The sequence below is a fragment of the Entelurus aequoreus genome, linkage group LG07 (assembly GCF_033978785.1).
Source record: "Entelurus aequoreus isolate RoL-2023_Sb linkage group LG07, RoL_Eaeq_v1.1, whole genome shotgun sequence".
Taxonomy (NCBI): domain Eukaryota; kingdom Metazoa; phylum Chordata; class Actinopteri; order Syngnathiformes; family Syngnathidae; genus Entelurus; species Entelurus aequoreus.
In genome coordinates, this window is record NC_084737.1 from 15163392 (window position 1) to 15190891 (window position 27500).

At 36.8% G+C, this 27500-nt stretch overlaps 1 protein-coding gene across 4 annotated transcripts in view; it reads left to right on the forward strand.

The window, feature by feature from the left end:
* LOC133653423 (extracellular sulfatase Sulf-2-like) overlaps positions 1-27500 on the forward strand; it is an 84700-nt gene that overhangs the window by 18800 nt on the left and 38400 nt on the right. For 2 of the 4 annotated variants that reach the window (XM_062052663.1, XM_062052660.1), the window contains exons 3-4: positions 3623-4104; positions 23366-23583. In XM_062052663.1, the coding sequence (XP_061908647.1) occupies positions 23421-23583 (163 nt within the window). In that variant the 5' untranslated portion in view covers positions 3623-4104; positions 23366-23420. The remainder of the gene's footprint in view (positions 1-3622; positions 4105-23365; positions 23584-27500) is intronic. The other 2 variants (XM_062052661.1, XM_062052662.1) reach the window with 2 other exon arrangements.

The window sequence follows — 27500 nt, forward strand, 5'->3', positions numbered from 1 at the left end:
TGGCCCCCATGTGGCACCAATGTGGCCCCGATGTGGCCCCGATGTGTCCTCGACGTGACTTGCATGCACAGTTGGATGAAGTGAAAATAAAGGAAGTTGAACGGATTCCGTAAATGAACAAGGAAGTCACTTCAATTACTACAAAATAAAATAAAAGTCGCCACAGCTAAAGATTACTGTTTTGTTATGTTAAAGTAAAGTGATATAAAGTATGAATGGATGTATATAGTGTAATATATTTGGGAGGGTTGTAATCTTTTAATGGTTGTTAAGTAGGGGATAACACTGACATTAGCGTGGATATTCACTTACGTAAACAACTCACACACAATGTACGTAACATGTAAGCAAATACGACACAGCGTTAATTCCGGTCCTTCAACAATCGCTATTTATTCAGAATGAAAATATAAATCTGTATCTTACATAGGGGTGTAACGGTACGTGTATTTGTATTGAACCGTTTCGGTACGGGGGTTTCGGTTCGGATTCGGAGGTGTACCGAACGAGTTTCCACACGAACATATTAAGTAGTTTCCTAAACTAAAGTCTTAACAAGCTGCTCCGCTTCTTCTGCCTCTGTCTCTGTCAGTCCTCTACACAGCACCCGGCATTGTCCCACCCACACAACCATCTGATTGGTTACAAACAGAGCGGTAACAGCCAATCAGCAGTGCGTATTCAGAGCGGTAACAGCCAATCAGCAGTGCGTATTCCGAGCGCATGTAGTCAGTGCTTAGCGTTTAGCAGGTAAGCATCAGGCAGTGGACTCTCCCAAAATTATAATGAACATCTCCCACACCTACTAGTAACATTACTATGAGCCCGTTGACCTTCTAGAAATATAAACTGCAGCTCAGCTCGCTCGCAGTCCTGGCTTGAGGTGAAGGCTAATTCGCTTTTAGCGTAACGTTAGCTCATTCTGCTGTGTGTGAGTGTGTGTGTGTGTGTGTGTGTGTGTGTGTGTGTGTGTTACGGACAGCAAAGCCCTGTCTGTCTGTTATTTCACTTTACCTTTTTCTGTGTTGATTGAGCTGTGTTGAAGCAGCAAAAAAGGACATTATGTTGAATGAAGAGTTTCTGTCTCTGATAGTTGATATAATAATGTAAGTGCATCATTAAGCCTGCATGAACTCCATGGTGTTCAGGGATGAAAAGCCTCTCCTATCACTATTGTACCATTTTTTCAGCTATAGTTACATGAATCATTAGCAATGCGGCAGTCTAGTTTTGAATGGCAGGGTCCCTGCTATCACATGTTGATAAAAATATAACATTTACATAATAAAAATCAACTACAGGCTTCCCAAATGCTGTAATAAATTAAGCACGATGAGTTGACTTGAAACTGTTTAATGTTGCACTTTTTATATGTAGAAGAATAGTTTTGTCATTTTATTTAATATGAGCAACAACTTGAGGCAGTTTAATGTTGATTAACGGGGGCAGAATTATTATAGTGTTAAAAGGATAAAGCCATTGTTTACAAATTTGGTGAATAAATAACATAAACATTTATATTTTGTTGTTTTCTTACTGTACCGAAAATGAACCGAACCGTGACCTCTAAACCAAAGTACGTACCGAACCGAAATTTTTGTGTACCGTTACACCCCTAATCTTACATATAGACTATTATTTGTACTATTGACCAGTGCAAATAATAATGAAGTATCCACGGGCTGCGTCTTTCCCCCAGCACGTGACTGACGTAACTCGCCCAAGGATGAGGAAAAAGTCGCATTCGGGTCGCGTTGCTGTATAGACTGAAGTCACATTTGACAAAATCTGATTCCAGTCGGATTGGGACTACCTCCTGATGTAGACTGAATCCGAGCCTTTAGACTGCCAAAACAAAAAAAAGCAACCGTCTCCCTTGAGGGCGACTTGGTGTGCCTTGGACTGTTGACTGTAAAATACTATGTTTGATCTCAAGCATGGTTGCCATGGCGATGCTTTGGCTCTGCAGTCAGTTTGTTGTTGTTTTTTCCCCTTATGGAGTTGACTCTCTCGGCTCTCATCGTGATGAGAGCCGAGAGCCGTAGCCCCTTCGTAGCCCCGGCCACATTCATGTTTTCACGGCTTGTTTGATTCACTTGTTGGCGCTCCAATGTCCGCCATCGCCATGGAAACGCCCGTCCGTGTGCGCGTGTGTGTGTGTGCGTGTGTGTGCGCACATGGAAGAACATAAACAGACTTCTTGTTCAGCTGTAACTCACCCCCGTAAACGCAATGACAGCAAGTCGTTTCGTGTAAGTTCACTTCCTGTCTCCAAGATTGCTAAAGGTCAAATATTTTTTATTGAATTGAGGGGAAATAACCTCGAGTCTGTGTCTGTGTGTCTGTGTCTGTGTGTGAGTGTGTGTGTGTTCTTGTCTTTGTAGCCTTCTTTAGACATGAAGAAGGAAAAGTAGCTTCCATATGAGGAGGTGTGAACAAGTGATGACATAAATCATGGTCCCAATTACATTGCATCTAATAGAGAATGTCTCATTAGCACCCCTGGTGGTGACATCTATCAAAATGAGGGTGGTCCCAAAAAGGAGGGATTTTTCCACATTGACTGTGTGTCGCTTTTAAAAGTGCTCCGCCCTCTCGTCAATATATGAAATAACAAGTGTGTTTAAAAATTTGAAGTGCTCCCCCTCTGGTCAACATATGTAATAACAAGTGGGTGTAAGAAATTTGAATGCGTCCCCTTTGGCCAAAATTAATTACAAAAATAAATAAATATGTATATAAAGACATACTGTAATAACTTGAAGTAAATAATGAAGATTAAAAACTAATTACAAACGAAACATTTAAAAAAAAAAGAAAAGACAAGTAAAAGCAGTCTTTTTCTCATGTGTCAGCTTTTTTCTTATAAAATTGGGAACAATTTCTCATATTCTTTCTGTTTCTGTAATATTGCTATATTTTGTCGTAAAATTATTACTTTTTTATGTAAAATTATTACTTTTTACTGCAAAATGGTGACATTTGTCATATAAAATTCTGACTTTTATCTCAATATTGCCCATTTTTTTGGTTGTTCTTGTAAAACTGTGACATTTTTAAAGTAAAATGACGACTTTTGTCATCATTTTGCCAAGTAAAATTCCGATTATTATTATTATATTGCCAACATTTTAAAGTTTTCATATAAAACTGACTTTTGTCGAGTAAAATTGCAACTCTTTTCATAAAATTGCCAAAATGTCTAGCTTTTCTTGTAAAATTGCGACTGTTACTGAGTAAAATTCCAACTTTTATCATAATATTCCACAGATGTTCAGTTTTTCGTGTAATATTTTGACTTGCGTTGAGTAAAACGACAACTTTTATTATAATACCGCCAAAATTCTACGTTTTTCTTGTGAAATTGTGACCTTTTTCCTGTGAAATTCCAACTCATTTTTCACAACAAGCTTTTTTTATATTTGCATAGTATGTATATATTATTAATGTTGTAAGTACACATCTTTATATATCTAGAAATGGTGGTCCTAAAGAGGTGGGCATTTTTCTCAGGTCTCAAGAAGGTAACAAATACAATAATTGGTGTGTGTGTATGTGTGTGTGTGTGTGTGTGTGTGTGTGTGTCTGATCCTGTTCTTTCTGCTTGCCCCTCCTCTTCCAGGCAGTCAGACTAACGTCCAAGCCCACCTATTGGCCGTCACTGAGGCCAAGTCCCGCCCCCTGCTCTCTCTTACCCCCCTCCCGCGCTCCCTCTCTCTCTCTTTATCTCTCTTCCTCTCTCTCTCTGCCGGGGTGTGAGAGGGGAGGGATGGAGGGCGAGAGTGGGGAGGCGTGCAGACGTGTTGCAACAGATGGCTTTACCAGCGGCGGAGCTCTGGAACGCCCTTAGACAGGCAGCGGCGAGGGAGGGAGAAAAGAGGGGCGAGGAAGCCGGGACAGCGCGAGGAGGGAAAAAAATCATCCGAGTGAGACCTCCCACTCGTTTCTCAACTCTTCCTCTGCAGGCAGAAGACAGGAAGACGTCGGCCTGAACACAAGTTTGGAAAGAGGACTTTTGGCCATGGAGGAGCCCACTCTCTGACTGGGGCCTTCATCCTCCTCCACGGGGGTCCGAGAGGAGAACACCTGCCTCCACACGGAGAGGTACACTTTTCTCCAACATTCCCTCTGTGTGTGTGTGTGTGGGTGGGTGTGTGTTCTTGTATTTCTGCCCTTCTTGAGACATCCACACGGAAAAGTAGCTTCCGTATGAGGAGGTGTGAACAAGTTAGGACCGAAATCATGGTCCCAATACGGAAAACCATTGCATTTAATAGAGAGCCAAATACTACAGTCCGTGAACATTGCTCCAAAGTCCGGATTTTTTGTTGATTTAATGTGCCTACAAAAGTAAACATTGACAGGTGCAAAGGCAGCAATATATGATAAAAAAAAAAAAAACGGTAGCGAAAGAAGGACTTCCTTATTCATCCCCGACGTAAGACAACCCGCGTCCCATATGTGACCAAAGGATGAACAATTACACCACGGTACTAAGACTATGGTGGCCATTAACAGTTAGCTTCTACAGCTGGGTTGCCCTGAGTGCGGCACAGGGGCCATCTGTGGTCCGTGACTCCTTTGTCATCGGCCTTAAGCACATTACAAAAAGCAAAAAATAGAGATCTCATTTGCACCCCTGGTGTTGACATCTATCAAAATGAGGGTGGTCCCAAAAAGGAGGGATTTTTCAAATTGACCGTGTGTCGCTTTTAAAAGTTCCCCCCCCTCTGGCCAACATTTGTAATAACAAGTGTCCAAAATTATTATTTAAAAAAAATAAATAAATATGTATATAGAGACATACTGTAATAACTTGAAGTAAATAATGAAGATTAAAAAACAATTACAAACAAAAAATTAAACAACAAAAAAATAACTAAAAGCTTACCTTTTTTATGTTTGCATAGTATGTATATATTATTATTGTTGTAAATACACATCTTTATATATCTAGAAAGGGTGGTTCTAAAGAGGTAGGCTTTTTTCTCAGGTCTCAAGAAGGTAACAAATACAATAATGCGTGCGTGTGTGTGTGTGTGTGTGTGTGTGTGTGTGTGTGTGTGTGTGTGTGTGTGTGTGTGTGTGTGTGTGTGTGTGTGTGTGTGTGTGTGTGTGTTTGCGAAATAGTGATCACTGCTTTTTTAAATTTTTTAAACATTTTATGAATCGCTATTCTCATATGTAACAATTCTTAATCGATAGAAAAAAAAAATCTAAAATATTTTACTTAAAAAATTTATAAAATGTTTGTAATTGTTTTTTTGTTTTTTTTAAATAATATTTATTAATTCATTTGATAGGGAAATGATAATACAGGTACTGAGAAAACAGACACCCCCCCCTTCCCCCCCCCCCAAAAAACCCATAAAAAATACAAAATAAAATAAGAATACCCCCCCAAAACATACAGAGAAGTGTGACTGAATTAAAAAACACAAAAAGAATTGAGGTAAGTGGAAAGGTTCATTGTCAACAGTGAGTGTCACATGTGTCCTATAGTGTCTTTAATTTAGCTGTGTAACTAATTATGCGGCCCCAGGTCAAGTCAAATTGTTTTGGTGTACCCCTCAGATTATATTTAATTTTCTCTAAATCTAAGAAAAACATGAGGTCCTTAAGATGTGGGGGCAAACTATGATTTCCACTCCAATAAAATCCTTCTACGAGCTTGTAAGGATGCAAAGGCCATACTATCCCTAAAAGTCTGCTTCATTTTTTGATAGTTTGGTGGAATAATTCCACCCAATTTTTTTAGTAATGTTTAAAATGATAAAAAAATACGGTAAATATTGTACATATTACATGTTGTTATGAAAGTGTCTGTTACTACATTATATGTATACTTGCAGTGTGTATATTGTACATATTACATATTGTTATGAAGGTGTCTGTTATTACATTATATATATACTTGCAGTGTGTATATTGTACATATTACATATTGTTATGAAGGTGTCTGTTACTGCATTATATACATATACTTGCAGTGTGTATATAAAATATATTACATATTGTTATGAAGGTGTCTGTTACTACATTATATATATACTTGCAGTGTGTATATTGTACATATTACATATTGTTATGAAGGTGTCTGTTATTACATTATATATATATATATACTTGCAGTGTGTATATTGTACATATTACATATTGTTATGAAGGTGTCTGTTACTGCGTTATATACAGTATATACTTAAAGTGTGTATATTGTACATATTACATATTGTTATGAAGGTGTCTGTTACTACATTTTATACATATACTTGCAGTGTGTATATAAAATATATTACATATTGTTATGAAGGTGTCTGTTACTACATTATATATATACTTGCAGTGTGTATATTGTACATATTACATATTGTTATGAAGGTGTCTGTTACTACATTATATATATATACTTGCAGTGTGTATATAAAACATATTACATATTGTTATGAAGGTGTCTGTTGCTTTTACAGACACCAACCGAACTCCGTCAGTACTAGCGGTTATGGATTCACCTAAAATCAAACGGTGCCATATTTGGATATCTTTGTTGCACGTGACGTCACGTCTGGTTGCAGACTAAACAGCGCAAACAATCCGTCAAGACAAAAAGTGATGGCGCAATTTTCAACACCAACAAAGAAAGTATGCTGGGTCGAAAACACTCCAGCGTAAAGTAAGGGTCTACTTTTTCAAAAAACGCTAGCGTGATGCTAATTTACACTGGATTTGCCATAGAATTACGTGCCAGAGGAAAGTGATAAATTTATAATATTTAGCACTGATGGACCTAATAATACAAAAAGCTCCTTGATAAGTTTCCCAGGAAGTGGGTCAAGTAAACATGTTGTTTGTTTTATCCCACTTACACGCCTTAACAATTCCTCTAATGTTATTTCATAAAAAAGAGAGAGACTATTTTGGAGGGCAATATCCGTCGTATATACATTCGTATCTGTGTTAATAGAACCCATTTGTAGCTGGGATGCGTTGTCTTTAATCTCCTTTCTAATGAGTTCAATTTTCTTATTAAAGAAATTCATTAAGTCATCTGCCGAGTGGGTGGAGCTACTGGGAGGAGTCCCTAGTTGGGTTAGCGATGCTACTGTACTAAACAAAAATTTAGGATCGTTTTTGTTGAGGCGGATGAGATTTGAGTAATATTTAGCTTTAGCTGAGGTAAGCATGCGTTTATAAGTTATTAAACTATCACTCCATGCTTGATGGAAAACCTCAAGTTTAGTCGCGCGCCATTTGCGTTCCAGCTTTCTACATGATAATTTATGAGCTCTAGTTTCTTCTGTAAACCATGGGGTACGCCTTTTAGGGGCCATTTTTAGCTTTAGCGGCGCTACACTATCAATGGTTTCGCGCAGGGCGTCGTTAAAGTTTTTAGTGAGGTTATCAATAGAGCCCACATAATTTGGGAATGGTGCCATTACCGAAGGCAGTAGGCCAGCAAGAGTCATCGTTGTGGCAGCATTAATGTTGCGGCTGCTTAAGCAGTTATTATTATTATTATTAGCTTGTTGACAATGAGTCAGAACTTCGAATTTTATATGGTAATGATCGGACATTACTTTAGTATACGGGAGTATCATAACTTTGGAGGTGGTGACACCCCTGACAAGCACTAGATCTATCGTATTACCGTTGCGATGCGTGGGTTCATTTATTATTTGTGTAAGACCACAGCTATCAATTATGGTCTGGAGCGCCATGCACGGGGGGTCTGATGGGGTATTCATATGGATATTAAAGTCCCCCATTATAATTATATTGTCGGCGAGCGTCACTAGATCAGCGACGAACTCTGAGAATTCACTGATAAAGTCCGAATAGGGCCCAGTGGGGGTGGTAGATAACAGCCAGGTAGAGAGGCAGCGGTGTGACAGACCTCATAGTAAGCACCTCAAACGAGTTATATGTATTATTCAGGTTAGGGGTAAGGTTAAAGTTTTCATTGTATATTAGTGTGTTGTAGCATCTTAGCGTGTTATGGCATCTTAGCGTGTTGTAGTATCTTAGTCTGTTGTAGCATCTTAGTCTGTTGTAGCATCTTAGTCTGTTGTAGCACCTTAGCGTGTACAGTTATCTCATGTTTTCAATATTGTGAACTCTGTTGGTGCCGCAAGTGCACGTTCTGTTTTTGATTGATTCATTGATTGATTGAGAAGTTTATTGACATCTTAAATAATTTTATCCATGTAATGCTTTAAAAAGGCAAATGTCATGTACAAACCCCGTTTCCATATGAGTTGGGAAATTGTGTTAGATGTAAATATAAACGGAATACAATGATTTGCAAATCCTTTTCAACACATATTCAATTGAATGCACTACAAAGACAAGATATTTGATGTTCAAACTCATAAACTTTATTTTTTTTTTGACAAATAATAATTAACTTACAATTTCATGGCTGCAACACGTGCCAAAGTAGTTGGGAAAGGGCATGTTCACCACTGTGTTACATGGCCTTTCCTTTGAACAACACTCAGTAAACGTTTGGGAACTGAGGAGACACATTTTTGAAGCTTCTCAGGTGGAATTCTTTCCCATTCTTGCTTGATGTACAGCTTAAGTTGTTCAACAGTCCGGGGGTCTCCGTTGTGGTATTTTAGGCTTCATAATGCACCACACATTTTCAATGGGAGACAGGTCTGGAATACAGGCAGGCCAGTCTAATACCCGCACTCTTTTACTATGAAGCCACGTTGATGTAACACGTGGCTTGGCATTGTCTTGCTGAAATAAGCAGGGGCGTCCATGGTAATGTTGCTTGGATGGTAACATATGTTGCTCCAAAACCTATATGTACCTTTAAGCATTAATGGCGCCTTCACAGATGTGTAAGTTACCCATGTCTTGGGCACTAATACACCCCCATACCATCACAGATGCTGGCTTTTACACTTTGCGCCTATAACAATCCGGATGGTTCTTTTCCTCTTTGGTCCGGAGGACACGACGTCCACAGTTTCCAAAAACAATTTGAAATGTGGACTCGTCAGACCACAGAACACTTTTCCACTTTGTATCAGTCCATCTTAGATGAGCTCAGGCCCAGCGAAGCCGACGGCGTTTCTGGGTGTTGTTGATAAACGGTTTTCGCCTTGCATAGGAGAGTTTTAACTTGCACTTACAGATGTAGCGACCAACTGTGGTTACTGACAGTGGGTTTCTGAAGTGTTCCTGAGCCCATGTGGTGATATCCTTTACACATTGATGTCGCTTGTTGATGCAGTACATCCTGAGGGATCGAAGGTCACGGGCTTAGCTGCTTACGTGCAGTGATTTCTCCAGATTCTCTGAACCCTTTGATGATATTACGGAGCGTAGATGGTGAAATCCCTAAATTCCTTGCAATAGCTGGTTGAGAAAGGTTTTTCTTAAACTGTTCAACAATTTGCTCAGGCATTTGTTGACAAAGTGGTGACCCTCGCCCCATCCTTGTTTGTGAATGACTGAGCATTTCATGGAATCTACTTTTATACCCAATCATGGCACCCACCTGTTCCCAATTTGCCTGTTCACCTGTGGGATGTTCCAAAGAAGTGTTTGATGAGCATTCCTCAACTTTATCAGTATTTATTGCCACCTTTCCCAACTTCTTTGTCACGTGTTGCTGGCATCAAATTCTAAAGTTAATGATTATTTGCAAAAAAAAAATGTTTATGAGTTTGAACATCAAATATGTTGTCTTTGTAGCATATTCAACTGAATATGGGTTGAAAATGATTTGCAAATCATTGTATTCCATTTATATTTACATCTAACACAATTTCCCAACTCATATGGAAACGGGGTTTGTACATGACTATGCACATGTTGACTCCAAGAGTGTGCAAAACTATAACCACATATAAACCTGCTTGATGCTTCGTAAAGTTGCTGGGGATCAATTTTGGTTCAGATCAGGTAGAGGTTTTCCACATGTCCCCACCGGGGGCAGCGTAGAGTCACTGATGAGGGCCATGTGGACAAAAAGGGGGTCAAAGAGAAGACATAACGAGGACATCGTTGGCCAAGCGACAGGCTGACGTCATCAGCTGATCCCGCTCAGCGGCCCACCCGGGGGCAAAACCATGGCAACGCTGCCCTGTGACCTTTGAACTTGATACAGCTTGGAGCCCCTCGGGGTCCCTGCACACACACACACACACACACACACACACTCGCTTTAGTGTCTTTGTGAGGACCGTGTCCCTCGCACGCGACCTCCTGCTCGCACTTCCTGTCTCACGCCGAGGGACGTTACAATATGACCAAGTGTACAGTGGCTGTCGGGGTGGTCACATGACCACACGAGGCGCCGACACGAGTAAAGTCCCAATTGGCGTGTGCACTCCTGTGTGGGAGTTTTTATCCAACGTAAATTCGGCAAACGCATTTTTACTTCCATTCACCGGACGCCACTACCTTCTTGAAGCAACACAACTCCAAGTGAGATACAATGCAAAGCGGGAGCACCAAAGAGAGGCCAACAACGACAACAGTGTCGATGGTCACCATGGCAACCATCAGCTAGCCCGACAACGCACAGGAAATTCAGCAAAACGCTTGCTGTCGCGGTCCTGTGGCGTGTCATAATCATAACTGTCACCCCCCTAAAGTTTCATTAAATAAACATTAAATAAACAGTTCGCTCAGCCACACATCCTGTAGCCCGTGAAGTGAGGCCTTCAAAATAAAAGCATGGCAGTAAGAACAGGGCTGCACCACAGCACACTGCAAGTTATTTTGTACTAGTTTTAAGTGGAAGTGCATATTCTTACACTCTTAATTTGTATGTTTTGGAACATACACTGTGCTTCTATTGTGAAATAACTTCCTGTTCAACTGTCCAGTCTTGACGGACGCTCCCCGTTACTTGTGTATGGTCAGCAGTGTTCGGAAATATTATAGTTACTTGCTATTTTACTATAAAAGTAAATGAATTACTGATGAAAATACTCTGTAATTCATGTCAATTAATTACTAAGGAGAGTAATTCATGCGTTACTAAAATAATAAAAAATAATGAGACGTTTCATGAGAGCAGAGTGCGTGTGCCTTTAAAAGGCGGTGCCTGTTGCCAAGTGTGTTTGTTCGCTTCGCAGCTGTATTGAATCTTTTCGCTGGATTGCGTTAGCGCTCGCTAACAAAGAGATTGAACGTGCGTCCATGGCTGTAGTCTCTTTGTCCACAATCGGGGTATTGTAGGATTGAAAGCTTGTCACTTCCATCATAGATTTGTTGTTCATTATTCCCTCGTAGTAGTGGTAGTAGTGTGTACGTGTATGTGTGTGTGTACTTAGCCTGCATGTTTGCTGTGTGATGTTGCCTCTTTCTATTTAGTGTGCTTTTACGTATTTCACTTCTGACGTAATGAAAGTAATACATCGGATTATTCGTTGCTAGTAAAAGTGTTCTCAACACCTGACGTTCAGAACGTGTCAAAGCGTTTGTGTGCGTTTGGACATAATCCACCGCAGCCAATCAGAAGCCTGAAAACAACCTGGTTGTGTCGACATAAACGTGTGACGTTAAGTGTGTTGTTATGCTGTTACGTTTTGAAACAAAGACAATTGTGTGGACCTGCACGGTTTGTGTGTGTGTGTGTGTGTGTGTGTGTGTGTGTGTGTGTGTGTGTGTGTGTGTGTGTGTGTGTGTGTGTGTGTGTGTGTGTGTGTGTGTGTGTGTGTGTGTGTGTGTGTGTGTGTGTGTTGTATACCTCTATCAGTATGCTGGTCATGTTCTTGACCAGAAGGAGGATTGAGTGGAGAATGAGAGGTGGTGATGTACGTAAGTGTGTGTGTTTGTGTGTGTGTGTGTGTTCTTGTATTTCTAGCCTTCTTGAGACATCAAGAAGGAAAAGTAGCTTCCATATGAGGAGGTGTGAACAAGTGATGACATAAATCATGGTCCCAATAACATTGCATCTAAGAGAATGAGGGTGGTCCCAAAAAGGAGGGATTTTTCACATTGACTGTGCGGCGCTTTTAAAAGTGCTCCCCCTCTGGCCAACATATGAAATAACAAGTGTGTGTAAGAAATTGAAATGCGCCCCCTTTAGTCAAAATGTATTTAAATAAATAAATATGTATATAGAGACATACTGTAATAACTTGAAGTAAATAGTATAGATTGAAAAACAATAACAAACAAAAAATTCAATATCAATAAATTAACTAAAAGCATTGTTTTTCTCACAATGTGTCGACTTTTTTCTTATAAAATTGGGAACAATTTCTCATATTCTTTCTGTTTCTGTAATATTGCAATATTATCTGATAAAATTATTACTTTTTTTAATGTAAAATTATTACTTTTTAATGAAAAATGGTGACATTTGTCATATAAATGTCAGACTTTTATCACAATATTGCCCATTTTTTTGTTGTTCTTGTGAAACAGTGACCTTTTTTTGAGTAAAATTACGACTTTTGTCATCATTTTGCCAAGTAAAATTCCGAATATTATTATTATATGGCCAAAATTTGAAAGTTTTCTTACAAAATTGTGACTTTTGTCGAGTAAAATTACGACTCTTTTCATTTAATTGCCAAAATGTTAAGCTTTTCTTGTAAAATTGCGACTGTTATTGAGTAAAATTCCAACTTTTATCATAATATTGCACAAATGTTCAGTTTTTCTTGTAAAATTTTGACTTGCGTTGAGTAAAATGACGACTTTTGTTATAATCCTGGCAAAATTCTAACTTTTTCCTGTGAAATTGTGACCTTTTTCTTGTGAAATTCCAACTCATTTTTCACAACAAGCTTTTTTATATTTGCATAGTATGTATATATTATTAATGTTGTAAATACACACCTTTATATATCTAGAAAGGGTGGTCCTAAAAAGGTAGGCATTTTTCCTAGGTCTCCAGAAGGTAAGAAATACAATATTGTGTGTGTGTTAAAATGTCATTATTCAGTAGTGCGATGACTGTTCGTCATTTCCTCGCCACGTTTATTCTTCTAAAAGGAAGAATGGGTCGTATCATAAATGTCAACAAGCAGCATGCATTATGGAAATAAAAACATATTTAATGCATATTTTTGTTCAAATTCGTCAATTTTTCCCTCGTTAAATCCCCACTGAACGGTCGATTAACAAAGTCTCCTTTAGTCAAAAGCAAAAAAACGGTGGGTTTTAACATCCGTGGCTGTGGGCAACCTCCTGTTGTAGTTTTTTTTATTCTTACAAGCATTTCAAAATGTTGCCACTCCGCTCAGTCACGCGTGTTATGCTGACTCAGCAGTTCCTTGGCTCCCCTACCGCCGTGTTGCGTAATGATGTTGACAAACGGCCGTCGCTTTCCACTTTCTCATGCACGCCACATGATTACCTACATGAACTCTTTACACAAAGAGACCTGGCTCCAATTTTCCAATTAACGACTTGTCCTCGAGTAGAGATGCTCGATGTTGGCGTAGTTACCGATTTGCCGATACACTCTGGCAACGATATCAACCGATGAGGTCGTCACCTCCGCACATCCCGAGTGGAATCCAGGAAACACCTTATGGTACTTGCTCCATCTGGTGGTACGCCAAAGAATTACTCGATGAAAGTACAGTGTTTTATTTTCCTATTTTCCCACCCAGTGTTACTGTTCAAACAGTGTGGCCAAAAGTTTTAAACACACTTGTTAAATAAAACCTCTGCCTTGTTTTGAATGACTACTTAGGCCTACTAGGCTACTGTGTTTTAATTATGGTGCTAATTAATGAATACTTAGGCCTATTAGGTTACTGTGTTTTAATGATGGTCATTATGGTGGTACTTAATGAATAATTAGGTCTACTACACTACTGTATATTAATGTTGTCATTATGGTGGTACTTAATGAATACTTAGACCTACTAGTCTACTGTATTTTAATGTTGTCATTATGGTGGTACTTAATGAATACTTAGGTCTACTACACTACTGTATTTTAATGTTGTCATTATGGTGGTACTTAATGAATACTTAGGTCTACTACACTACTGTATATTAATGTTGTCAATATGATGGTACTTAATGAATACTTAGGTCTATTACACTACTGTATATTAATGTTGTCATTATGGTGGTACTTAATGAATACTTAGGTCTACTACACTACTGTATTTTAATGTTGTCATTATGGTGGTACTTGATGAATACTTAGGTCTACTACACTACTGTATTTTAATGTCATTATGGTGGTACTTAATGAATACTTAGGTCTACTACGCTACTGTATTTTAATGTTGTCATTATGGTGGCACTTAATGAATACTTAGGTCTACTACACTACTGTATATTAATGTTGTCATTATGGTGGTACTTAATGAATACTTAGGTCTACTACACTACTGTATTTTAATGTTGTCATTATGGTGGTACTTAATGAATACTTAGGTCTACTACACTACTGTATATTAATGTTGTCATTATGGTGGTACTTAATGAATACTTAGGTCTACTACGCTACTGTATTTTAATGTTGTCATTATGGTGGTACTTAATGAATACTTAGGTCTACTACGCTACTGTATTTTAATGTTGTCATTATGGTGGTACTTAATGAATACTTAGACCTACTAGTCTACTGTATTTTAATGTTGTCATTATGGTGGTACTTAATGAATACTTAGGTCTACTACGCTACTGTATTTTAATGTTGTCATGGTTGTACTCGGAGAGCCAAGTTTGGTAACCACTGCCTTATTTGATATCATTATCAATAATAATTTTTTTATGCCAGTTCCGCAAAGATGGCGACACACCGAGGTAACGCCCACTTCCTGTCACGACTTTCTGTTGACCGTTGTCACGGTTACATTGCTCCGTGCAGAAAAAGACCTCCTGCTCAGGAGAACTTGTGACTCGTCTGGTTTAAGTGACGGTGTCCACATGTGACTTACTAGTGTGTGTGTGTGTGTGTGTGTGTGTGTGTGTGTCAGAGCATTTGTGCACTTGTTGTGACCCAGTAGAAGGAACTGGACATTCCTGATTAATGATGCAGGTTAGACCCAAACAATGACACTTACAGTGTTGTTGTTGCTGTTGTGTCTCACACACACACACACACACACACACACACACACACACACACACACACACACACACACACACACACACACACACACACACACACACACACACACACACAGGGATTGATGCAGACGTCGATGACGGTCTCTCCTCCACATTCCTCTCCATGTTTTCCCTTTCCCACATGTTCCTGATTAGGGAGCGGGCCCTGGGCTCAGAGTCGCCATGGCAACGCACGCTGACGCGCAGCGATTGGCTGCTTCCCTCCTGACCCACGAGGGCGGCCCTCTATTACCTTTGACCTCCGCCTACTGCTCGACTCACTAGCATTAGCATGTTGCCTTAAGAAGTGTCTACTGTGGCGACCTTTAACCCCTTCTGATGCATAGCATGCCGTGTGTGTGTTTGCTTGTGCGTGTTCTTGTATTTCTAGCCTTCTTGAGACAGCGAGACGGAAAAGTATCTTCCATATGAGGAGGTGTGAACAAGTGATGACATAAATCATGGTCCTAATAACATTGCATCTAATAGAGAATGTCTCATTTGTACCCCTGGTGGTGACATCTATCAAAATGAGGGTGGTCCCAAAAAGGAGGGATTTTTTTACATTGACTGTGTGTCACTTTTAAAAGTGCTCCCCCTCTGGTCAACATATGAAATAACAAGTGTGTGTAAATATTTGAAGCGCTCCCCCTCTGGCCAAAATGTTTTTTTTTTTAAAAAGATATAAATATGTATATAGAGACATACTGTGATAACTTGAAGTAAATAAGGAAAATTAAAAACCAATTACAAACAAAAAATTCAACAAAAATAAATAAATTAACTAAAAGCGTTTTTTCTCACAATGGGAAATTGGGAACAATTTCTCATTTTCTTTCTGTTTCTGTAATATTGCAATATTTTCTTGTAAAATGATTACTTTTTTTTTATGTAAAACTATTACTTTTTACTGCAAAATGGTGACATTTGTCATATAAAATTCTGGCTTTTATCACAATGTTGCCCATTTTTTTGTTGTTCTTGTAAAACTGACATTTTTTGAGTAAAATGATGACTTTTGTCATCATTTTGCCAAGTAAAATTCTGATTATTAATATTATATTGCCATAATTTTAAAGTTTTCTTATAAAACTGACTATTGTCGAGTAAAATGACCACTCTTTTCATAAAAATTATCAAATGTTAAGCTTTTTTTGTAAAATTGCGACTTATTGAGTAAAATTCCAGCATTTATCATAACATTGCACAAATGTTAAGTTTTTCTTGTGAAATTCTGATTTTTGTTGAGTAAAATGACGACTTATTATAATACTGCCAAAATTCAAAGTTTTTCTTGTGAAATTGTGACATTTTTCTTGTGAAATTCCAAAAAAAATTTCACAACAAGCTTTTTTATATTTGCATAGTATGTATATATTATTAATGTTGTAAATACACATCTTTATATATCTAGAAAGGGTGGTCCTAAAGAGGTGGGCTTTTTTCTCAGGTCTCAAGAAGGCAACAAATACAAGAATGTTTGCGAGTGTGTGTGTGTGTGTGTGTGTGTGTGTGTGTGTGTGTGTGTGTGTGTGTGTGTGTGTGTGTGTGTGTGTGTGTGTGTGTGTGTGTGAGAGATCTCCATCAGTTTATTTGTGTCTGCAAGTGGGCAGCAGGGCTGAAACCCCCGCGGGGATGGCGAGGGCGAGGGCGAGGGCGAGTACGAGACGGAGAATGTGGAGCCTTTGCATGGCTCTGTTCTCTTTACAAGTCAACGTTCTTTAATTGAAGCTGACTTGATCAGAGGAGGAAGAGCAGGGAGAGGAACTTAGAGGAGGAAGAACTCCAACTGATGATGCTCCAGAAGGAGTCTTCAATGTCCTCTCGGCCAAACTCATGTGGAAGTGTCAGGCTTGTGATGTTTACTATTCCTGATAATTAGTCGATATAATTGTTATATATAACTAATCTATTTTTAAATTCACTATTTTGTGTGACATCATCATCAGTGTTATCATCTTTTTGTACAGAATTGAAATATCAGTATCAGCTGTCAAGAGGTTATTTTACATTTAAAAAAGAAGAGTAGTAGTCTATAACCTCCCAGTACATCAAAACAAACAATATTGTGATTATAAATATCAATCAATCAATCAATCAATCAATGTTTATTTATATAGCCCTAAATCACAAGTGTCTCAAAGGGCTGTACAAGCCACAATGACATCCTCTGTACAGAGACCACATATAATATTTTACATTTGAAAAAGATAACAGTAGTAGTCTATAAGGTTCCAGTACATCAAAACAAACAATATTGTGCTCATAAATATGATTATGAATAGAAATAAACAACTATTTACATTTAAAAAATATAACAGTAGTAGTCTATAACGTCCCAGTACATCAAAATAAACAATATTATGATTATAAATATGATTATGAATAGAAATAAACAACTATTTTACATTTAAAAAAGATAACAGTAGTAGTCTATAACATCCCAGTACATCAAAATAAACAATACAATTAAATATGATTATAAATCAAAATAATCAACTATTTTACATTTAAAAAAGAAAAGTCGTAGTCTATAACGTCCCAGTACATCAAAACAAACAATATTGTGCTCATAAATATGATTATGAATAAAAAATCAACTATTTTATATTTTAAAAAGACAACAGTAGTAGTCTATAACGTCCCAGTACATCAAAACAAACAATATTATGATTATAAATATGATTATAAATAGAAATAATCAGCTATTTTACATTTTTAAAAGAACAGTAGTAGTCTATAACGTCCCAGTACATCAAAATAAACAATATTATGATTATAAATATGATTATGAATAGAAATAAACAACTATTTTACATTTAAAAAAGATAACAGTAGTAGTCTATAACATCCCAGTACATCAAAATAAACAATACAATTAAATATGATTATAAATCAAAATAATCAACTATTTTACATTTAAAAAAGAAAAGTCGTAGTCTATAACGTCCCAGTACATCAAAACAAACAATATTGTGCTCATAAATATGATTATGAATAAAAAATCAACTATTTTATATTTTAAAAAGACAACAGTAGTAGTCTATAACGTCCCAGTACATCAAAACAAACAATATTATGATTATAAATATGATTATAAATAGAAATAATCAGCTATTTTACATTTTTAAAAGAACAGTAGTAGTCTATAACGTCCCAGTACATCAAAATAAACAATACAATTAAATATGATTATAAATTTTAAAATAATCAACTATTTTACATTTAAAAAAGATAACAGTAGTAGTCTATAACGTCCCAGTACATCAAAATAAACAATACAATTAAATATGATTATAAATCAAAATAATCAACTATTTTACATTTAAAAAAGATAACAGTAGTAGTCTATAACGTCCCAGTACATCAAAACAATCAATACTGTGCTCATAAATATGATTATAAATCAAAATAATCAACTATGTTATATTTAAAAAAGATAACAGTAGTAGTCTATAACGTTCCAGTACATCAAAACAAACAATATTGTGCTCATAAATATGATTATGAATAAAAATAATCAACTATTTTACATTTTAAAAAGAACAGTAGTAGTCTATAACGTCCCAGTACACCAAAACAAGCAATACATTTAAATATGATTATAAATCAAAATAGTTAACTATTTTACATTTAAAAAAGAACAGACACTTGTGATTTAGGGCTATATAAATAAACATTGATTGATTGATTGATTGAACAGTAGTAGTCTATAACGTCCCAGTACATCAAAACAAACAATATTGTGCTCATAAATATGATTATGAATAAAAAATAATCAACTATTTTATATTTTAAAAATACAACAGTAGTAGTCTATAACGTGCCAGTACATCAAAACAAACAATATTATGATTATAAATAGAAATAATCAGCTATTTTACATTTTAAAAAGAACAGTAGTAGTCTATAACGTCCCAGTACATCAAAACAAACAATATTGTGCTCATAAATATGATTATGAATAAAGAATAATCAACTATTTTATATTTTAAAAAGGCAACAGTAGTAGTCTATAACGTGCCAGTACATCAAAACAAACAATATTATGATTATAAATAGAAATAATCAGCTATTTTACATTTTAAAAAGAACAGTAGTAGTCTATAACGTCCCAGTACATCAAAACAAACAATATTGTGCTCATAAATATGATTATGAATAAAGAATAATCAACTATTTTATATTTTAAAAAGACAACAGTAGTAGTCTATAACGTCCCAGTACATCAAAACAAACAATATTATGATTATAAATATGATTATAAATAGAAATAATCAGCTATTTTACATTTTAAAAAGAACAGTAGTAGTCTATAACGTCCCAGTACATCAAAATAAACAATACAATTAAATATGATTATAAATTTTAAAATAATCAACTATTTTACATTTAAAAAAGATAACAGTAGTAGTCTATAACGTCCCAGTACATCAAAATAAACAATACAATTAAATATGATTATAAATCAAAGTAAATCAAAATAATCAACTATTTTACATTTAAAAAAGATAACAGTAGTAGTCTATAACGTCCCAGTACATCAAAACAATCAATACTGTGCTCATAAATATGATTATAAATCAAAATAATCAACTATGTTATATTTAAAAAAGATAACAGTAGTAGTCTATAACGTTCCAGTACATCAAAACAAACAATATTGTGCTCATAAATATGATTATGAATAGAAATAATCAGCTATTTTACATTTAAAAAAGATAACAGTAGTAGTCTATAACGTCCCAGTACATCAAAACAAACAATATTGTGCTCATAAATATACCCACCTGCTCTCAGGGCCACCCACACTGGTTTAAATGTAACTTAGATATTGGGTTTCACTATGTAAAAGCGTTTTGAGTCACTATAGAAAAGCGCTATATAAATATAATTCAATTTAATTAAATTATTATTGAATATATATATAATACAATATATATAATATATGGAGAGGAGCCAGATGAGGTGGTTCGGGCATCTGGTCAGGATGCCACCTGAACGCCTCCCGAGGGAGGTGTTTAGGGCACATCCAACCGGTAGGAGGCCACGGGGAAGACCCAGGACACGTTGGGAAGACTATGTCTCCCGGCTGGCTTGGGAACGCCTCAGGATCCCCCGGGAAGAGCTGGACGAAGTGGCTGGGGAGAGGGAAGTCTGGGCTTCCCTGCTTAGGCTGCTGCCCCCGCGACCCGACCTCGGATAAGCGGAAGAAGATGGATGGATGGATGGATATTATGAATAAAAAATAATCAACTATTTTATATTTAAAAAAGATAACAGTAATAGTCTATAACGTCCCAATACATCAAAACAAGCAATATTGTGCTTTTCAATATGATAATAAATCAAAATAATCAACTATTTTACATTTAAAAAAGAAAAGTAGTAGTCTATAATGTCCCAGTATATCAAAACAAACAATATTGTGCTCATAAATATGATTATAAATCAAAATAATCAACTATTTTACATTTAAAAAATAAAAATGATGCGGCAGGCCAGATTGAATGACGTGATGAGCCACTTTAATTGAAGTGGCGGACCAAATTAAAGGGTGGAAGGGACCACATTGAATGAGGTGGCAGACCACATTAAATGACGTGGTCAGCCACATTGATGTGGCAGACCACGTCATTTAATGTGGCAAGTGACGCTTTAAATGGCGTTGCGAACCACATGTGATGATGTGGCGGACCCCATTTAATGATGTGGCAGACCACGTTGAATAACGTGGCGGGCCACATCAAATTATGTGACGAGCAACAGGCCAATTTAAATGACGTTGCAAACCGCATGTGATAATGTGGCGGACGACATTGAATGACTTGGCGGGCCACGTAAAATGATGTGGAAAACCAACTTAAATGATGTGGCAGACCACATTAAATGATGTGGAAGACCACATGGAATGACTTGACAGATCAGGTTGAATGACGTAAAGGGCCACTTAATGATAGGACGGACCACAATAAATAATGTAGCAGGCCACATTGAATAACGTTGCGGACCACATAGAATTATGTGCAAGTCCACATGGAATGACTTGACAGATCAGGTTGAATGACGTAAAGGGCCACATTAATGATAGGACGGACCACAATAAATAATGTAGCAGGCCACTTTGAATAACGTTGCGGACCACATAGAATTATGTGCAAGTCCACATGGAATGACTTGACAGATCAGGTTGAATGACGTAAAGGGCCACATTAATGATAGGACGGACCACAATAAATAATGTGGCAGGCCACTATGAATGATGTGACGGGCCACCTTGAATGAAATGGCGGACAGCATTAAATGGCGTGGCAGACTATGTTGAATAATGTTGCGAACCTCATTAAGTAACGTGGCAGACCACTTTAAATGATGTGGAAGACCACATTGAATTATGCAAAGGGTCACATTAAACAATATAAAATAGTGTGGCAGGCCACATTGAATTACATGGTGTGTCACATTGAATGACGTGACGGACAGGTTGAACGATGTAAAGGGCCACCTTAAATGAAAGGACGGACCACAATAAATAATGTGGCATGCCACGTTGAATGATGTAGCATGCAAGTTTCAATGACATGGCGGACAACATTAAATGATGTGTGGCAGGCCACATAAATGATGTGGCAGACTACGTCGAATAATGTGGCAGACCACTTAAAATTATGTAAAAGACCACATTGAATGATGTGACGGACCACATTTAAATGATGCAAAGGGCCACAATAAATGATGTGGCTGACCATATAAAATAATGTAGCAGGCCACATTGAATGACATGGTGGGCCACATAAATGTTGTGGAAGACCACATTGAATGACGTGACGGACCAGGTTGAATGACATATAGGGTCACGTTAAATGATAGGACGGACCACAATAAATAATGTGGCAGGCCACAATGAATGATGTAACAGGCCACCTTGAATGACATGGCGGACAACATTAAATGATGTTTGGGACAACATTAAATGTTGTGGCAGACTCTGTCGAATAATGTTGGGAACCTCATTAAATAATGTGTCAGACCACATTGAATTATGCAAAGGGTCACAATAAATTAATGTGGCTGAGCATATAAAATAATGTAGCAGGCCACATTGAATGACATGGTGGGCCACTTTAAAAGTTGTGGAAGACCACATTGAATGACGTGACGGACCAGGTTGAACGACATAAGGGGGTACATTAAATGATAGGACGGACCACAATGAATAATGTGGCAGGCCACAATGAATGATGTAACAGACCACATTGAATGACATGGCGGACAACATTAAATGATGTTTGGGACAACATTAAATGGTAATGTGGCAGACTACGTCGAATAATGTTGGGAACCTCATTAAATAATGTGGCAGACCACTTTAAATGATGTGGAAGACCACATTGAATTATGCAAAGGGTCACAATAAATAATGTGGCTGAGCATATAAAATAATGTAGCAGGCCACATTGAATGACATGGTGGGCCACTTTAAAAGTTGTGGAAGACCACATTGAATGACGTGACGGACCAGGTTAAACGACATAAGGGGGTACATTAAATGATAGGACGGACCACAATGAATAATGTGGCAGGCCACAATGAATGATGTAACAGGCCACCTTGAATGACATGGCGGACAACATTAAATGGTAATGTGGCAGACCACATTGAATAATGTGACGGACCTCATTGAATTATGCAAAGGGTCACATTAAACGATGCGGCTGACCATATAAAATAAAGTGCCAGGCCACCTTGAATGACATGGCGGGCCACTTTAAATGACGCGGCGGGCCTTGAGTTATAGAGCGCGTTAGTGTAGCTTTAAACAATCTCCTTTCCATCAACTCACACAAGTCATTACCTTACCAGGTCAAAGGTCGGCTCTTTTCTTGCTCAATTGATGACATAAAATAGCCGCTAATCACAATTGACGCACACACACAGGTCAAAGGTCGGTGTTTTGTAATGGCTGCGCGAGAGCACACGCACACACACACACACACACACACACACACACACACACAACCACAGCTCACATGACGCTGACAGCGTGTGTTTATTGATGCTACAGTCGACTCTCCAGGACGGAGATCTCTGTCGCCATGGTAACCGCTCTGCTGCCCTCTCACCTCAGCGCAGTGACCTCTGACCTCATGCGAGGTGGGGATGGAAAATGAACGAGAGTGTTCGTTAGAGCTGCATCTCGTTAGTGGCCAGCTGCACACGCCCACAGCTCATGAATATTAATGAGCGCGCCTCCTGCGCCTGTCATGATATCTCTCCTCGCCGTCTTGACCTTTGACCTTTGTCTTCTGCCTTCCAGACGCCGAAGCAGCTGATTGGTTGAGCTCCGGGTGAGGTCAGGGGTCGCGTGGGCCATGGCGGGCAGACTCCTCCTCATCCTGTTGGCGTCCACCACGCTCGGCCACGCTCAGTTCCTGCCAGGAGGCCAGCGCCTGAAGCCCCGCCTCCTGAGAGACAGACGCAACATCCGTCCCAACATCATCCTGGTCCTCACCGACGACCAGGACATGGAGCTGGGTGACTGAAACACTGTCGTGCTTGTTGTCATAGCAACGCCTTTTACATGGCTTGTCGACGTGCACAAAGCAACAATTAGCTCACGCCGTTTCAAATACAAAACATTTCTCGATTCAAAGTCAATACTTTTTAGCAACGTTGTGTGCCAGTTCAATGACTAACTACATTTGTCCGTTAAATACACAAACAGCTGCGAGCAATCATTTCTATATTACTTCAAAGAAAACTGGTTTTAATAAAATTCTACCCAAACATTTGATAAAGTCAAATACAAATAAGGCTACAAGAGAAGTATTCAACACTTCTAAAGTAAATATGTACAGTAGATTTAGATCATCTACAGCAGGGGTGCCCACACTTTTTCTGCAGGCCAGCTACTTTTCAATTGATCAAGTCGTGGGGATCTACCTCATTCATATATATAATTTATATTTACTTACTTATGAAATATATGTTTTTGTTAACAAGTTAAAGGTGTTTAATGATAATGCAAGCATGTTTAACACATATAGTTAATATTGTTAACAAGTTAAAGGTGTTTAATGATAATGCAAGGAATGTTTAACACATATAGTTAATATTGTTAACAAGTTAAAGGTGTTTAAAGATAATACAAGCATGTTTAACACATATAGTTAATATTGTTAACAAGTTAAAGGTGTTTAATGATAATACATGCATGTTTAACACATATAGTTAATATTGTTAACAAGTTAAAGGTGTTTAATGATAATACAAGCATGTTTAACACATATAGTTAATATTGTTAACAAGTTAAAGGTGTTTAATGATAATACAAGCATGTTTAACACATATAGTTAATATTGTTAACAAGTTAAAGGTGTTAATGATAATACAAGCATGTTTAACACATATAGTTAATATTGTTAAAAAGTTAAAGGTGTTTAAAGATAATACAAGCATTTTAACACATATAGTTAATATTGTTAACAAGTTAAAGGTGTTTAAAGATAATACAAGCACGTTTAACACATATAGTTAATATTGTTAACAAGTTAAAGGTGTTTAATGATAATACATGCACGTTTAACACATATAGTTAATATTGTTAACAAGTTAAAGGTGTTTAATGATAATACAAGCATGTTTAACACATATAGTTAATATTGTTAACAAGTTAAAGGTGTTTAATGATAATACAAGCATGTTTAACACATATAGTTAATATTGTTAACAAGTTAAAGGTGTTTAATGATAATACAAGCATGTTTAACACATATAGTTAATATTGTTAACAAGTTAAAGGTGTTTAATGATAATACAAGCATGTTTAACACATATAGTTAATATTGTTAACAAGTTAAAGGTGTTTAAAGATAATACAAGCATGTTTAACACATATAGTTAATATTGTTAACAAGTTAAAGGTGTTTAAAGATAATACAAGCAAGTTTAACACATATAGTTAATATTGTTAACAAGTTAAAGGTGTTTAATGATAATACATGCATGTTTAACACATATAGTTAATATTGTTAACAAGTTAAAGGTGTTTAATGATAATACAAGCGTGTTTAACACATATAGTTAATATTGTTAACAAGTTAAAGGTGTTTAATGATAATACAAGCATGTTTAACACATATAGTTAATATTGTTAACAAGTTAAAGGTGTTTAAAGATAATACAAGCATTTTAACACATATAGTTAATATTGTTAACAAGTTAAAGGTGTTTAATGATAATACATGCATGTTTAACACATATAGTTAATATTGTTAACAAGTTAAAGGTGTTTAATGATAATACAAGCATGTTTAACACATATAGTTAATATTGTTAACAAGTTAAAGGTGTTTAATGATAATACAAGCATGTTTAACACATATAGTTAATATTGTTAACAAGTTAAAGGTGTTTAAAGATAATACAAGCATGTTTAACACATATAGATTCCTTTCTTTCATGAAGACAAGAATATAAGTTGGTGTATTACCTGATTCTGATGACTTGAATTGATAGGAATCAGACAGTGGTGCTGATAACGTCCACATTTTCAAATGGAGGAGAAAAAAAGTCCTCCTTTCTGTCCAATACCACATGAAAGTGGTTGGTTTTTGGCATCTTATTTGTCCAGCGTCCGTACTCCTTCGTATACACTTTACAAGAAATACATTGGCGGCAAACTCCGTAGCTTGCTAGCTTGTGCACGCCAGCTGTCTGAGACTCTTAGCGCAGGCAGGATGAAGCAGAGCTTTTATTGTGAAGGCAGGAACTGTGCAGTCGGTCTTTGGAGTTTTGACGACAGGTACGGCGCCAGAGTCTGTTGAAATAAAAAGTGTTTCTCGCCTTCCTGTCGGTAATTTTGTCTTAATAATGAGCTGGCAGCAGCCGGCGTCATCTCAGAAGACCCTCGGGTGCCGTGAATGTCAATCAAGTGACGAAAGTGACGTCATAGTGAAGATTTATGATCGCTCATTTTTAGGACTATTTTTTTAATGCCTGGCTGGCGAACGACTGACACACCCTCCGCGATCGACCGGTAGCTCGCGATCGACGTAATGAGCACCCCTGATCTACATCAACTATATGATTTGTCTGAGTGGCTGGACAGGTATATATATATATATATATATATATATATATATATATATATATATATATATATATATATATATATATATATATATATATATATGTATATGTATATGTATATGTATATATATGTGTATATATATATATATATATATATATATATATATATATATATATATAATATATATATATATATATATATAATATATATATATATATATATATATATATATATTAGGGCTGGGAATCTTTGGGTGTCCCACGATTCGATTCAAAATCGATTCTAGGGGTCACGATTCGATTCAAAATCTTTTTTTTTTTCAATTCAAAACGATTCTCGATTCAAAAACGATTTTTTTTTTTTTTTTTTTGTTTTTTTTTTTTTGAAAACAATACACAACAATACCATAGTAATGCAATACAATTTAATTTTGGAGTTCTGAACTTGTAATTTCTTGCAGTGTTTATTAAGTGGTAATATGTCACATTTGTCCCAATTAACTTTATACCCTGATAAACAGCCATATTCAGTGATGACATTATTGATATAAAGAAGAGAGGAGTTAACATGTGACAGGTAAAAAAATTATGTCGTCACAATACATCGATAGCTTATTATACTGAGAGCCAATTTTTATACCATGAATATTATTTTCACTTCTTATTTTTGCAGCTGAGGGTTCAACAACCAAATTAAATAATAATCCAGATGCAGGACATCCCTGTTTTACTCCTCTTTTTAACAAAAAAGGTTCTGAAATATGATTATTGGTTTTGACTGATGCCATGGGCCTTGTATAAAGCATCTTAATCCATTGAATAAAATTATCTCCAAATCCAAATGTACGTAATGTGCAAAACATAAATGACCATTTTATGCGGTGGAATGCCTTCTCCGCATCAACAGTACATACTGCTGTGGGATAAGGGAGACTTCTAGCATAGTAAATAACATTAAACAATTTCCTTGTATTGTCTGAAGATTGTCGACCTTCCATAAAGCCAGTTTGGTCAGTATGAATTAATTTTCCTATTACATTTGATAATCGTGTGGCTAATATTTTTGCCAAGATTCAAAAGGATTCTCTATTCATTCAATACATAGATTTCAGCAGGATCTACCCCAGTCTGCTGACATGCAAGCAGAGTAGTAGATTTTTGTAAAAAGCTTTTATAATTGTAAAGGACAATGTTTTATCAACTGATTGCAATAATGTAAATTTGTTTTAATTATTAAATGAACCAAAAATATGACTTATTTTATCTTTGTGAAAACATTGGACACAGTGTGTTGTCAAGTTTATGAGATGCGATGCAAGTGTAAGCCACTCTGACACTATTGTTCTTTTTTATTTTAATGT